Raw genomic sequence first — 16,568 nt, 5'->3', positions numbered from 1 at the left:
AATATGCAAAACAAGAGTCTGTGGAGCCTCGGTTGTGAGTCTCAAAACACGGGAATAGCCAGATATCCCTAGCCTGTTGCCATGGGGTGCCTCCCGATGGGGAGAGCACCACACCACCCTGATAAGTCCCACTCGGTTGCGACTTAAGGGGCTACCTCAGGCTTTTGTTTTACATAGATTAATTGGTCGGAAATCTGTTGGTGTAATAGGGCCCTAAGGCTGTCTGGAAAACATGTATACAGCCATAGGCTATATCCATGTTTTCCAGGGCATCAACCAACAACTTCCGCCACCTGTTATCAAAGAGTTGGGGTTCAGACTAACCCGAATGTGCTTGAGGTTCGCTCATCTCTACTCATCAAGAAGTAGCACATCACTGTTTATATTTTTACTGAAACACACATTTCAGATATGCAGAAAAAAAGCTGCATTGTATAGAGAAGAGCGAATCGCTTTGTTTGTTCAGTGCTCAGCCCATGAAGCCCCCTCCGCTTTCAGCGCTGCTTCGCTCCCTGACACTCCTCCCAGGATGCCAGGAAAGCTGGATCCAAGCCTGGGAAACTTCTCCCAGTTTCCCAGGATTAGATCCATCTTTTCCCCGGCACTCAGGGTGGAGAGGCAGGGAGCGGAGCAGTGCTGAAAGCCGGCAGGCTTGAGCGATGATCAAACAAAGCACTTCGCTTTGTTGAGATCAGTGATTTGCTGATCTCTAGCATTGTAGATTTCCATTGAAAACAATGAGTTAGTGTGAAATCCACATGAAATACTCCATTGTGTCAACATGGTATTGTAGAGAAAAATCTCACCTAAAACCATAAATAGGATGGTTAGTATATAATATAAGAAGACATTGTCATTGGCAGGAAAAAAATTATAAGGAGGGCCTACCAAGAAAAGTTAGCTACCTTTTGTAGCTTCAGACACTTTAGGTGCATCTTAGAATCTGTAAATGTTCTGTTGGAATGTTCTTTTGTCACATTAAGAACGGGGACAGTGTCTTAGAGCAGGTTTCTATCGGAGTCAAAATTACACCAGTTTTCTCCATATCATCATATTCCGTTGTTTTATGTACTGTACAAAGTAATCTCTGACATCTGCAGACAAGTAGCCAAAACTTAGCAAAAAGGCCACTTGTGAATACACCCCAAAACACCAACACATGCCTTGTCATTACTTAGGGTAAATGCTTGCATGCTATATGGGGTGTCCTCATAGAGCAGATCTGTAATAGTTGCTCTAAGGCACTGATGTGTGTGTATATAATGTTACTGTAAGTTAGGTGGTTGCGCTAATATACATGTGGACATCAGTGGCAAGTTTGTTGTGATTTATACTTATACTGGTGTATATATACTTAAAAAGTATTGTTTATTGCTATAAAACCCACAATACCTAGATTTAATTTTTTTTATTCTGCTTGCTTCCAAAGCCATTAAGATGATTCATGGGTCACCTGCATAGCTGGATGGACAGAAGATTCTACAATGTCACATAAACACTAGTAACAAGTAACCCAAAACCAGTGGGAAAATGGAAGAACTGTATAAAGAAACACCAGACCTGCAAATGGACTTGAATAGCAGCCCCTCCACTCTTCCAAACAAGCTGGAGAATGGGGTTGCGCAACTTATAACTGCAGAAGCCTGGAATATCAATCCCTCAGGTCTGATGAAAAAAGCACTTTCCCCTCTTGTGACTGTGCCAGCTACCCCTGTCCTTAGCCCCTCATCTGATTCCCAAAGTGGAGTGGCACTGAAGGTGGCTGCAACTGTCCTTCAACCCATTTGCTTGGGAGAGAGCCCTGTTGTCCTGCCAATACATTGGCAGGTTGCAGGAAGCACACCACCTCAAGTGAATACAAACAGTAGTAGCACCCCCTATGTTATAACAACCCAAGGTCCTGTACCACTGCCTGTGCTTTTGGAGCAGCATGTTTTTCAGCACTTGAACTCACCATTGGTGTTGCCTCAAACATCTCCATGCCCTGGTTCTGCCATCCAAAACCACCTTTTCCCAGGAGCTACTACTGCCACTGTTGGTCAGCCACAAATACTAGACCAGAAGGCTTCCAGTCCTGTACAGGAAACTGTACTTCCACCAGTTTTCCAAACACCAGGATTTTCCGCTGTGCTACACGATTTGTTTCCACCACCAAATTTAGGTACATCCTCTCCTTGTCATTCATCTCCAGATTATGCATCTGCCAATATAAACTCAATCCCTCCTCAAGCCTTTAGCTCCCCTTTATCTCCTTTAGTCCCACCAGCCACACTCCTTGTACCATATCCTGTCATTGTTCCTCTACCAGTGCCACTGCCTATACCAATTCCAATCCCAATACCAGTGCCAGAGACGGAAAAGGACTGTAAAGGTAGCGTGGACTTATCTAAACCGACAGTAGAAATTCTTATGAATTGCAAAGGCACCCAAACCACCCTTGAGAAAGAAGAGGTTAAACCTTTTGAATACACAGCAAAACCCGAATTTCCTCAGTTCCATCGACACTCAGTCATTAAAATAAATAACGAAAATGAAGCACTTGATCTTTCCATGAAAACAGAGCCACTGGTTAATAACGATGAATCCAGTACGGAAGTCCTCCAGGAAGATGGTGTTTTAGATCTGTCAGTGCCCGTGTACAAGAGATGCGCAAGCACCAGTACTCAAGTTGGCACATCTGTTCCAAGTATGTCTCAGGGTGACCCTGGAGGTCCTTCTACAGGTAAGAGCTTCCCTGCTACAGCATTTAACCCATCCACAGTCCTCAATGAGGGGACACAGAAACCAGACAATCGAGTCATCTGCACCAACACTTCTGAAGTTTTACGCCAACAAAAGTGGGTTTCTGAGCCAAGCGGCAGAGCTAGTTATGAGCCAAAAATGTCCAACAACATCGAGCTGGTGAGTAGTTCCCAAACGGCAAAAGTCATTGTTTCTGTGAAAGATGCCGTTCCTGCCATATTTTGTGGCAAAATAAAAGGACTTTCCGGCGTGTCGACAAAAAATTTTTCCTTTAAGAGGGATATGCCACCAGACTCTGTGATGCAGGGCTACGACGCGAAGAGTCAGGCCGATGGGAGGGAGAATGCTGACGCCTTACGAAAGCCGGTAAAAAACAGAGGCATGAAGCTAAAGAAAGTGAATTCCCAAGAGATTCACATCCTTCCTATCAAAAAGCAGAGACTGGCAGCATTTTTCCCTAGAAAATAGTGCACAACAGGGCAGTCCTGCTACAAGTAACAGCTTAATAATACAAAGATCGGAGATTCTTACGTCATCTTGTTGACATTACGGATACAACGACACCTGTCTTTTTTTTATTAATTTTGTAAAGGTAAGAGTGGAATACGTTTGCGGACTGCAAGTGAACGCCTTTACATTAAAGAAAAAACTTTGTAATTTATTACTTGGGGAAGGGGGGAGGGGAGGGTTGTGGAAGACTAAAGGTAAATAGCTACAATATCTGTTTTTGTAACTTGTAATGGGCCACACAACATCTTATTTTTGAGCAGATTGCACATTTTATGCAGCTTTTACTAGACTGATGGGTTGGCCAGAGCTGTTTTTACTGCCAAGATTTGCTTATATGCTGTATTTAATATTAATAGCTACATTGCATATTTAAAATAAATGTCCGTATGTGTTCGAGACTTGCTGTATTGTGCCTGTCTTATGCTCCCCAACGTACACAAAAGGATCACGTACTCTCCAATGCAAGGTATTGTGTTAATGATTTCTACACCCAATGATATAGATAGGTACAGATGAAAAAATACATATGGATACTTGTCAAACTTGCAATTCTACATCTTCAATATTGGTTGTAGTTTTGGGCACTGCATTGAAGATACATGCATGGATGGGGTTCAGAAGGCAAGCAGCTACATTTATAAAAGTGATGAGAGATCTCCTACTAGAAAAATAGGATGTTTTTGTGAAATGGAACTTTAATATCAATATAAAAACTGGTGCAAGAAGTATTCATTCACATAACTTTTATTTTAGGAATTTTTATATATTATGGATATATTTACACCCACTGTAAATCACAGTGTATTTCCAGCTTCAAGTCTTGCAGCGATACTCTGCACTGTTAATGGCCTATGGCTCTGCATTCACACTGTGGATTTTCATTCCGCTGTGAGAATGTACCCATTGCCACTTAACTAATTGGCAGCCCACCGCAGCCTCTGATTGGCTGAGCCGGAGAAGCAGGTGGGAGCACGGGCAGGTAAAGCATTATCTTGTTTAAAGCCCGGCAGCCAATTAGTTAAATGGCAATTGGTGCATTCTCACAGCGGAATGAAAATCCACCGCAAGAATGCAGATCCATAGGCCATTAACAGTAAAGAGTATCACAGCAAAACAGTGTAAAGTCTGCTGCAATGCTGTACATGTGAATTACCCTAAAACATTTTTTTTTACACTTATTTGTAATTTGCTCATGGCTCGATTGCCTCAGACAGGCTGAAGCAATCCAGATGTCAGCCTAGGACTGTACTGACATCAGATTGGATCCCCATAATGTTGCAGCGGGGAGCCGATTTGGCTACTAGACAACCAATGCAGGTATTTAATACTATTTAAATGTCACGGTCAGTTTGACAGTGCCACTTAAATGGTTAAATAGCTGTCATAGATGATTAGTCCGTGCTGGCTAGCAGTTCATGCCCGGCTGGTGCTCAGTAATAGACCAGTGCCATGCGCTGGAACCGGGCATCGGTTCAAAAAAAAGGACCGTGGCATCGGCTTCCCGGCGCAGGTCTGTTCATGTAAAAAAAACAAAAGCGTTGTGCTTAGTGGTACATTTGCTTTAAAAAGAACACCAACCATTGTGCTGGGTGCTTATGATTCATACTTAGTATAAAGCATTCTTATGATCAATGCAGTTATGGATGATGAAAAAGATACTCAAAATAGACCAAACTGAGATTTATCAGAAAATTCTTAGATAGAATAGAAGCAGTTGGCTCTTACATAATACACATTATCCTAAAAAAAAAAATAATCATAAAATAGGTAAACAATTTATTAAACAAAGATAAGTACATCCAAATCAAATGAGGTTAAAACAGAGCGCCACCTGAATAGCATAGTGTTGAGATAAGATGAGATGTTTTACATGCTGAGATGATCAATTCTTATTCATATAAATTCAATAACATTACAATACTTTCTATTTGATTTGGCACTATGAGAAAGGCATGGAAAGTGTATATGCTTATTCTGTAAGCTGAATACTCTGCCTATGTTAGGGTAGCATATAACAGCCACAGGTCCATACTGCTAGTTAATGAAATGGCACAATTTTGTGTACTTGAGTGGTAGGAGCAGATAAGTCTCATCATAGACATAAAAGTTATTTCATACCTTTTGAGTACAGTATTATTATCCAGTATTCACTAATAGAACATTAATTGACATCCTCCTACACTAGATGAATGCTATGTGTACACCTGTGTATGATCCAACCAGCATGACTAAACGTGCCCACTAAACAGCCACACTGATTACTTGTCTTGAGTTATACGCACTCTCTCTATAATCCTTCATAGTCCCCATTCTACAATGCCTCATGACTTAATTTCCTGCAATCAGGTGAAACTTGAAGAAGGGAGGCATCTCAGGGGTGTAATAATATCCACTACTTCAGTTTCAATAAGGACATTATCAAGCAACCTAACCTCTAGCCGGCTACATTTGATCTGCCTTAAAGGGGTTGTCCGGAAAGAATTGACACTAAGCCATGCTCCTGGGGGACATGTCAGTAATGAATACTTACCTGTCCTGCTCTACCTCCAGTTCCCAGGCCACCTGCTCTGTGTCAGTGTTTTCACAACATCCAATGACATCCCATTCCCATAGGAAATGGCCGGCCAGCATAGACTATGCTGAGCTGCGATTTCCTGTGGAAGTAGCACGTCACCAGATGTTTTCAAAACGCTGACAGTGGCGCAGAGCAGGTGGAGGAGGGCAGGTAAGTATACAAACAATTTTTCTTTGAACAACCCTTTTAACCTTAGAATTTTCTGTTTAGTTAATATAAGAACAGATGAAATTATAAGAAATTGGCAGAACACTGAAATAAAGTGAGCACATGAAAGTTTTGGTCAGAAGGCATTTGAATACAGATACTTACAATGTGTAGCACAAAAGCACTATGTGTTAAAGGGGACGTTCAGTTAAAAACAAAAAAACATTGCCCTTCAGACTTGTCATTTCGGATGTTTTTCTATATTAAGGGGGTTGTCCCAACATGTATCCTTATCCACAGGGACAAGAGAATGAGTATAAGGCAATATGGATATGGTGGTGTGGATATCTGACTGCTGGGAGGGGTCGGGGCCCAGGTGTCTAAATCTCCCAAATCTCCCCCTTCTTTGCCCAATCATAAACCTATCCACTATTCTGTGGATAGAAGATAAGTGTTAATGGTCGGACAACTCCTTTAAGACTGTATAGAATTGTCAGGACAAAAAGGGGGACATTTATGAATGGTCCGCCCGAGGCAAATGTCAGGGAGAAAGTGCAGATTCGCCCGTTCTCCCTGGCTTACACCTGCCATATGCTATGCTTGCCCGATGGGGGAGCTTGGGGGGCGGGACAAGGCAGGGAGGAGGCGTTGCCTCCTCCCGCGCCTCATTTCTCATGATTTACGCATGGGAAAAAGGGCGCTGGGGAAACATACTTGTACGCCGGTCTTCATAAATCCCCCCCCCCCCTCCCCAAAGTGTTCAGTGATCTTTCTGTATGTAAACCTAACACAGCCATGGCCCCTAATGGCTACCTAGATATCTAACAAAGTTTCTCATCAAGACAGCCCATGTCTACATGCTCTATTAGGGTGTATGTATGTCATAGAGGGGGGCTGTCTTATGGAGGAATCCGCCTCCAGTAGTCAGACTGGAGACATGCTTTAACAAACCCGACTTGGCGCAAAAAAATAAATAAATGGAGGTTTCCTAATAAAAAAGATGGACTAAAATCAGACATTTATTGCCTTCTCATCTAGAGATGAGCGAACCTTGAGCATGTTCGAGTCCATCCGAACCCGAACTTTCGGCATTTGATTAGCGGTGGCTGCTGAAGTTGGATAAAGCCCTAAGGCTATGTGGAAATCATGGATATAGTCATTGGCTGTATCCATGTTTTCCAGACAACCTTAGAGCTTTATCCAACTTCAGCAGCCCCAGCTAATCAAATGCAGAAAGTTCGGGTTCAGATGGACTCGAACCCGAACCCGGTTCACTCATCTCTATTCTCATCCTTTGTAACACAAGGTGGAAAAGGCAAAGTTATGTTGTATAGGCATTATTTAATCCTTCTGTACATTTAAATATACATTTATTTGTAGCTTTTAATTTTCCCAGATGGCTCCACAACAAATATGTGCAGGCATATGGCATCTGCTTGGATCTTTCTACCCACTGACTTTTGTTCGTTTTATGTAAAACTGCTATATGGGAACATCACAGCAAGAGTGTGGATGCGTTCCTTTATAATGTCTTACATATTAGCTAGCCATCAGACCTTCTGCATTAATACTCATCAGAGCTGACTGAGAGGGAGGCATCAAGTCTTTTGTTACATTGTAATGCTATGTTCACACACAGTATTTTGCTCAGTATTTTAGTCATATTGCAACCAAAACCAGGAGTGGATTGAAAACATAGAAAGGCTATGTTGACACACTGTTGAAATTTAGCGGATTTCCGTGGCAAATAATTGACGTTATTTAAAAACATCGGACGTTGTTATGATATAACGGCCATTATGTGTCATAAAATGACGGCTATCCACTAAATTTCAACAGCGTGTGAGCATAGCCTTTGTGTGTTTTCAATCCACTCCTGGTTCTGGCTGCAATATGAGGACCAAAATACAGAGCAAAAATACTGCCTAAAAGTGCCCTCATACTAAACAAAAACAGGAATGCAACGAGAAAAATAAATTCTTATGCTGAATAAAACTTGACTTTAAATTAAAATGCATGATAATAACAAAAAAAACATATGGACAATGGTGCTTTATAGAGTAAAAGAACATTACAATACACATCTCCTGGAACCTGAGAAATAACTGAAGTAAGCCTTCCCTCATAGGCTGCTGTAGAAAATACACGTTAACTTTCTTTTTACATATACATTATATGATTTGTATGTACATATACAAAAGGCAGTACGAAATTTAATAAAAAGTCATGTTAACACTGCGGATTCCTGTAAGAAATAGTCCTGTCCCTAGCTGCACTATTACATACATTCATTGTTCTGCTGAAATGCAGCGCACATTCTTATCCCTGATCTATAAAATTGTTGGCAGCAACACAAAGCCCACGGTGCTCAGAGATAGATGGCGAGACGGCATTCTCTTGTACATATAGCCGATTACTAGCTATATGGCTGAACAGAGATGAAAAATTGGCCACTGTGCGTAAGAACAGAAAGTACAATATACACAATATACATCTTGTATACACACTGGACACCTTAGCGTATTGCATAGAACAGGGAAAGTTGGCCAGGAATGGAACATTAAGCTGAACGCATCAACATGTACTGTATGTCTGGGGTATGTGGACTGTACACATTATTGCTATGGTCCTTACACTAGAACTACCCAGAGGGCAAATGGTTTGGATGAAGAAATACGTTTTCAGCAGCCCCATAAACATAACATGGAGGAAGGAAAACATCATACGACATAACACTAGGCAAACGTTACAATACGCGGACAATATGTACATTGTAAACTGAATAATAATCAATGTGAGAGGACGATGGTGCTGGATTGTAAGAGATCAAGTCATATACCGATTTTTCACATTAAATAATTGTAATTAAGCAGATATAACTTCTGAGATGTATGGAGGATAGCTTAAAGGGGTTATCCAGCGCTACAAAAACATGGCCACTTTCCCCCTACTGTTGTCTCCAGATTGGGTGGGGTTTTGAAACTCAGTTCCATTGAAGTAAATGGAGCTTAATTGCAAACTGCACCTGAACTGGAGACAACAGTAGGGGGAAAAGTGGCCATGTTTTTGTAGCGCTGGATAACCCCTTTAAAGGGGTTATCCTGGCTTACAGAAACATGGCTGCCTTCTTCCAGAAATACTGTACCACCACTTGTCCACAATTTGGATGGGGGCTTTGTAGCCCAGTTCCATTGAAGTGAATAGAGCTGAATTTTAATACTACACACAACCTGGGGACAGGGGTTTTGCTGCCCCCCCCCATCCTGGATAGCACCTTATAAATGAAAATAACTACTACACTATGCAGTTTTAAGGTTATTTGGACATTAAGTGAACTGACATAGAAAATTTAGCAGAATTAAAGAGAATGTTCCATCAGGTAAATCATTTTAAGATTTTTAAATCAATAAGCTGACACAGGGATGCAGAGGTCCTTTTTTTTTTTTAACCACGGCCCAGTTCCCATGCATGGCGACAGTCTATTCCCAGGCACCAGCCCGACCTGAAGCATTGCAGACAGGCCCGACCACCCCCTCTAAGATGAGGCTCCATTGATTCTAATGGACCGCATCACAGAAGGGAAGGGGGTTTCATCATACTGGGGGCAGGCCGGCCCACCTCCAGTGCTTCAAACCAGACCGGTATTTCGTGATACACTGGCACCATGCGCGGAAACTGGGCCACGGTTCAAAAAAAGGATCACGACCTTGGCATCCCCACGCCAGCCTATTAATGTAAAAATCTTAAAGCGATATACCTGATAAAACATTCACTTTAAAGCTCAAAGTGGATTCTGTTGCAGAATTACAATCTCCCATTGACTTTTACGGATGTCTATTAGTAGATTAAATCTCAAGAACTGATATGTCCATTCTTCAGGAAGAATTTGGATCAAACTCTGTAACATCCCTGCAGAAATTTCTAAGTGTGCACTAGGTCTGAAGTGGAACAAGAAAAAGTCATGTGCCAGAAAGTGAACACTGATGCAGATCCACACAATGTTCCAATGTCACCTCCATCGATGACATCTCCAGGCATTAGAGAATATTTTATATAACGTTTGTGCCTGTTCTTTGAGCAGTGGAATAGGATGAGCAGCCTGCAGAATTTGGCTGCATTTTACTACAGCTAATAGTTATGAAAGAACAGGGGATGTCATCTGGTTTGTATTGTAGTAGTTTCTTTACACTTATAATATTAGCAAAGTGCAGCAACTGCCTAGTACAGAGATGGGAACCTTCAGCCCTCCAGCTGTTGCAAAACTACAATTCTCATCATGCCTGGACATCCTTTGGCATGATGGGAATTGTAGTTCTGCAATGGCTTGAGGGCTGGGGGTTCCCCATCCCTGGCCTAGTGTGTAGCTAGTGGAATAACTTTCTCAGCGTACACGATTTGCTATAGTGCAAGGCTTGTTAAACTCCTCCACAAATAGCCCGGCAGTTTATAGCCTCCAGTATTCTGCCTACAACACAGATTGTCGGCTATGAACCTGATAAGACAGAGAAGCTGTAGAGAATCTGAAAAGGTCATTTCTGACATAGCAAACAAAAATCTGCATAAATCACAGACAAGGATACTCTGTAGTAACGTTACTCGAATACTGAGAGATGTAAAATAAAGGCACAGCGCACAACTGGTAACACTGCGGTACTTCCAATGACTTTCTGGAAGGACATCACTAGAATATTTTTATCCAAGTTATTTTCAATGAGAACCAAATGCACTGCTTTACTTGTCAGGAATAAGCCCAAAGGACTACCAACTAGCAGGACCCTTAACTCTGCCCTAAATGATGTAGATCACATGGACAAGAAGATCAACCTTCAGCTGTGACTGTACTTACTATTACATATTACACTTGTATATAAAGTATACCTGTACAACACTAACAGGTTAAAGGGCTTGTCCCACAATCAACCCTTATCCCCTATACACACTGCTCTTCATCAGTCATCTTCATCAGTCCCATAGACTTTGAATGGAGCAGTACTGGCTCTCTGTTTTAATGGTTCTTACGATTGTGACCTCAGTTATCCTATGCACTGGTAATGTGGATTTTGGGACAACCCCTTTAAAGCCCAGTTCACACGGAATAAAATCAGCGGAATTCTGTGGCGAAATCCTGCCAGCCGTCTGTTTCAATGGGACGGCTCATGCGCCTCCGCAGCTCTCTACTCAGTGAATTGACATGTCGCGGAATTCCACTGATTTTACTGTGTGAACTGGCCCTAATACTGAAAAACAATAAGGGGAATAGGTTAGCTGCAATTCATGTTCCAAACTACTGTTAGATAGCTATTAGATCAGGAAGACACCTGGTGCCTCTCATACATCTGTCTGTGATTCCAGAGTGAAAGGTACCTTGTGTCTCCTTGCCCTAACAGCTATCTAACAGTGTCAGCAGTTTGGAACATATATTACAGCTGACAGATTCCCTTTAAACGGTTGCACTTTTGCCCCCACCTTTCCTTTCTTGGCATACTGATTCATTGTGTTTTGGCAATACAAAAGGGGGAAGTCAGACCTTTTATATATATATATATTGCTGCTCTTATAATAAAGAGCCTATTGTTACTTGCGGTGCTCCCCTGGGGTCCTCCTGTAGCATTTCTGGGTTCCCCACTAAACACTCCTGCCACCACTTCTGAGCCAAACTTATCAGTGACAGCCTGCTCAGCCAATCTTTGGCTGCGGCCTTGTCCCACCTCAGTCAGTGATGAGCTGAGCAGACTGTCACTGCCAAGATGAGTCAGTCTCGGAAGTGGTGGAGGACCAGAGTACCCCATTAAAAGAAAAAAATGAAGGTGGTAAGGCTAGCTGCTTGGAATGCTTACTAAATGCACAGATCACTGTGGTGTATCCACTGGATAACTACAGATAGGCTCTGCACCTCATACAATCCTCTGTGTTTGTTCTTAAGGAATCATAACATGGCGGTAACAGTCATCAGCTGACAGTCCTTTCATATGGCAAATTATGAAGTCTTCTGATTATTCTCCTTGGTCTGCAGCGCCTCAGTCATAAAAAAAAAGCATTATACCAATTGGGTTTATATCAAACGCATCAGCTACAGCCAGTTATAAGGAATGGAAAGAAAAGTTTCGTCACAAGGACAGCTATGGACCGCTGACAGGAGAGCAAGTTACATGAAACTGTCACTGGCAATAAATACAATTGTAAGAACATGTAAGATTACTCACATGACCAGGCTGTGATTCTGTACCCATGCATCACTAGGACACTAATGTGGTTCTTGTCTTGGATTGCAGAACCATTATAAAACAATGAAAGAGAAGATCACAATGTTTTGGTATAGGGAAACTGAAAATGTTACTCTATCGGCGTCACCTTTCCATAATGCCTTTGGCACTAAACCTTTTGGTTAAAATGAGGAAAGAAAAATGGTTGGTAAATAATTTTGCATGGATTTGTTACTTGTTTGCCATCACAAGCACCGCAGTAGTGATAAACAACAAAGGAATACTGAAGCTTCCAGAAAAATACTTTACATATGAAGTGTCTGCATTATATTACAGAGGAGGTATATTATAGCCGCTGCAAGCTCCCGCGCCATAGCAATCAATAAGGTAAAGTCAGCTCTGAGGTAAATCCAATAGTTTCGCTCGTGCCCGTGCTCCTAATACTTCCCTTGTTTGAGTCTTTCGATATGATAACAGAGTTTCAGGGCTGGGCCGAGCTTCAGTCCCATATATTTCATTATCATATCACTCCGAAGTAACAAAAACGCCGGTCCATCAATTTCCTGAGGGGAGAAGAACAAAGTGTACAGAATTAATTTACTGTCACATAAAAACGATTAGATCTTTAGTACAGCACATAAATAATCATACACCGGTCTGTCGCTGTCACTGAGGGATTTATGAGATGATTTGGGATGGCCAAAGCGTCATCACTCATGCACTATATGCTAAGCGGCCCCATCATCTCCAGCCAGGCAGAAAGACGATCAAACAAGTGTGTGGGATTTATAGGTAATCCTTATTCAAGGCTAGTGACCAGCGGAGCAGGCTCACGGCACCCACCAGGGTTTACCTTTATTAATACAATGTTGGTTGGAGTTCTGTCCATATCTACGGACAAAGTCAGCAAAGTGATAAGTATTAAAATTGTACAAAGCCGAAATTAGGTCCGTAGATAAAACCTTGACACATGAGAGTCCTTACTGGACACGGAGTCTGAAAGAGTGTCTGATTATCTTGGCTGCTGTGAATCATATAGGTTACATGTGGCCAGTGTTAATAATTGCCTAGCCCGTTTTCTCTTTGATTATTATTATTTTATAAACTCTTAAAATACAGTGGGAAAAACGTCAGGGGAGTGAGGCAATGTTGTGCCTTTATTTCATCAATGGATATAATCTAGGTTGAAGGCTACCGGGGAATAACAGCCATAGCATGAAAAAATAGTTTGGCATCCTTCACTCGTATTATGGTTTTACCTTGTTGAACAGATTAAACCTTTGTACAAATTGTATTCATATTTAAAGCCAATGTAGCAGTTTGATTATGGAATTTTTATTTTTCATACTACCTTGTCGGCCGCCAGTGTATACATCCCCATAGCGCGGTCCATTTTTTAAACCCCCTCCTAATTCTGTCTGTCTGCGCCAGTTTCTGATATGCTAATCGGGCCGTTCTATGCACTAGGGGTGGGCCCGGCGCTTCCAGTGTACAGATAATAAACTGCTAACTGAGAAGATGATAAACTGCTTCAGCAGCAATTACATTGCAACATTTCATTGGATTTTACACTTTTTTTTTTAACACAAATAGTTCTCTTACATGTTTCCGGAACAGTTCGGCATGTGGTGCCAATGTTTGGGGATCTGCTTCCTTTACAAAGTGTATGACATCATCCACAGACCAGGAGGCTGGATCTTTACTTTGTGTTCTTGAGGATTCACGCTCAGAGGAGTTGAGGTCTGGTCCTGTGGTGGAACTTGCTGTTAAAAAGAAAAGATATTTATATTACATTTACATTTCTTATAACCCCTATGCAATAAGTAAAATATAAAGCTTCTGTTAAAATATATGAATAGGTCCGAGCTACAAGATGCACATTTACGTATGACCTTAATATCCAACTTTTATTACCCTTCCCAGAATGATGTGTGTGTCTTCCGTTCCTATCCCACAGCTACTGGTAATCACTAAAGCATCATGCAGACAGGAAGAGAGAACATCTTCACGAAACCTGTGGTTTTCACTCCATTAACACAATGCCTCTCTAATCTGTGCTGCAGCTAGGTTTAGAAGTAAGATGGTACAAAACAAAGGACACTTTTATGCCCTGGAAACAGAATAATAAAAGGACTATCAATTCCAAATTCTTGTCTCGCTGCTCTATAAATAATTAAAAAGAAGATTTATGACCATTAATAACAATTAAAACAAAATACTTACCTAATAAAGTCCCTGTGTTCCCCTGACCTACTGATCCTTTTCCTCCCTGATGCTACAAACTAGAGTTGGTGGTCAGATAAAGGCAAGCAACAACCGCCTGTCCCCACACACATGATAGAGGGAGACTGTACAGACGTTTGAAATAAGCTGCCATTGCAGTCTTAAAGAAGCGCTCCTGTGTCATGTGACCTCCCACTAAACAGTCACCATCTTAAAAGGGAATGTGTCATTAGAACATGATTTATTATTTTAATAATGTTTTTATGCTAAAGAAATTTTTGAAAAATTTTTGTCAGTAAATCTAATTGGAGTTTATGTCCTCCCCCATGTGAAGAGCTTGTGTGGAGCTGTCCCGGCAGCTTGATAATATAGGAAACTCTGGCAGAGATGGTGACCCCCATTGAGAGTACATAAACATCAGTATTAACCAGGGGGTCACCACAAGATCACATGACCCACCTAAAGGAAAGGATTCCAGGAATTTTCAGATAGAAAAGAAAATCTAAATAGGCTAAATCAAATATATTGTCTGACTAGCTGCATAATGAGTAATAAACAAAAATTAAATTTGAGACATGACGAATATATAGTTTCTCCTATACTACTAAAAGGCAGTATACTTCCTAAATCAGACATATAAGTATTACAAACGGATATTAAATGGCAAGATGACAACAGCGGCATGTGCTGTCACATATACAGCAATGCATGGCTTTTGCTATGTTTACCTTCAATCCTCCGATGCATCCGGTTTCTGCCAGTTTCATAGTAGCAGCTGTTTCCTGCTGAGCTTGAGGATGATCTACGTACTAAAGGAGTGGTGTTTGAGGTAGGAGTCATAGGCTGGAGAGAAGCCCTGTAAAATGTAGGCGTGTTGCCTGCTGAGCGGTACTCGGCTGTGTTGTGGGGAGAAGAGCTGGGTGGACTGACAGCATTGAGTGCCGAATCCATGGATTCTTCAGAATATCTGTGATCTTTCGCAGTTTCGTTCTCTTGCAGTGGCAAGGTTTCAGCTGGAGGAAGAAAGGCATAACCAGAACTAATGTACCACATACAATACTAAACCAAGCAAATAAATGTATTCAAGAAATGCTAGCTGAATTTCTCAGATATATATTTGAATGCGTCTCTAGTAGTTTCATCATTGGGAAAATGGGATAGCTATGGAATTGGACAATCGTCGACCTAGTGATCTTAAAGTGTATAGCAAATGATTATAAGGGTTGGCTGGTTTGGACAACTTGTTTAGCACCTGCCTTCAGCTGTTACTGATGGGAGAACCTCTGTATCAGCCCAACAGGAAAAAAGCAGAATCGCAGGGAACCCTCTAAAATCAATGATGATCCATTGCTTATCCCTTGTTTAGCACTAAGTATGTGATAAATAAGATGGAAGGGGTTATAAAACTGCTCCTTTGCTCCCAGGTGTCTGGTTGTGCATTATATGCCAACATCTAACCCTATGACTACACAAATTGTTCATGTGCATGTTCTGCAGTGGATGGCTAGGACTAAATGAACCTTAAAGGGGTACTCCAGTGAAAATCTTTTTCTTTTAAATCCACTGGTTTTAGCAGGTTATATAGATTTGTTTACTTCTATTTAAAAATCTCAAGTCTTTCAGTACTTATCAGCTGCTGTATGTCCTGCAGGAAATGTTTTCTTTTCAGTCTGACACAGTGCTCTCTGCTGCCACCTCTTTCCAAAGCAGGAACTGTCCAGAGCAGGAGAGGTTTTCTATGGAGATTTGCTACTTCTCTGGACAGTTCCTGTCTTGGACAGAGGTGGCAGCAAAGAGCCCTGTGTCAGACTGGAAAGAAAACTTTTCATGCAGGACATACAGCAACTGATAAGTATGGGAAGACTTGAGATTTTCCTGTTGTGACCCACACAAGAATTACACAATGACGATGAGATGCTACCTTCTGATGGGTGTGCTTCTGTCCTTGGTAACTTTGGAGAAAGCGGAGCTGTATACGATGGGGACTCCTGGTGAATTCTCTTGTTCCTTTCTAACATTTCTTCTTTTGCTTTAAAAAGGAGTAAAGATAATAATGAAGAGACACTAAGCCATAAAGTGATGTAAGCATTTCTAACATCTGACAGCTTAGATGTCACACCTACGGTGTATCAAGTGGGCTGAGCTTGACATACCTATACATCTCATGT

General features: G+C 41.5%; 2 protein-coding genes across 7 annotated transcripts in view; one reads left to right on the top strand and one right to left on the bottom strand.

Annotated features, from left to right (window-relative positions):
- The window catches only part of RAI2 (retinoic acid induced 2), a 42,464-nt gene extending 38,814 nt beyond the window's left edge, over nt 1-3,650 (top strand). For both annotated transcript variants that reach the window (XM_069972502.1, XM_069972503.1), the window contains exon 2: nt 1,430-3,650. In XM_069972502.1, the coding sequence (XP_069828603.1) occupies nt 1,531-3,210 (1,680 nt within the window). In that variant the 5' untranslated portion in view covers nt 1,430-1,530 and the 3' untranslated portion in view covers nt 3,211-3,650. The remainder of the gene's footprint in view (nt 1-1,429) is intronic.
- A 5,416-nt stretch (nt 3,651-9,066) lies between these two features.
- The window catches only part of SCML2 (Scm polycomb group protein like 2), a 70,912-nt gene continuing 63,410 nt past the window's right edge, over nt 9,067-16,568 (bottom strand). For all 5 annotated transcript variants that reach the window (XM_069971234.1, XM_069971236.1, XM_069971238.1 and 2 more), the window contains 4 exons: nt 16,322-16,429; nt 15,129-15,413; nt 13,780-13,940; nt 9,067-12,740 (listed from right to left, as the gene is read on the bottom strand). In XM_069971234.1, coding sequence (XP_069827335.1) covers nt 12,615-12,740; nt 13,780-13,940; nt 15,129-15,413; nt 16,322-16,429 — 680 coding nt within the window. In that variant the 3' untranslated portion in view covers nt 9,067-12,614. The remainder of the gene's footprint in view (nt 12,741-13,779; nt 13,941-15,128; nt 15,414-16,321; nt 16,430-16,568) is intronic.

The sequence above is a fragment of the Dendropsophus ebraccatus genome, chromosome 5 (assembly GCF_027789765.1).
Source record: "Dendropsophus ebraccatus isolate aDenEbr1 chromosome 5, aDenEbr1.pat, whole genome shotgun sequence".
NCBI classification, from domain to species: Eukaryota; Metazoa; Chordata; class Amphibia; order Anura; family Hylidae; genus Dendropsophus; species Dendropsophus ebraccatus.
The sequence above is the reverse complement of the archived record's forward strand: the minus strand, read 5'-3'. Positions and strand labels throughout refer to the sequence as shown.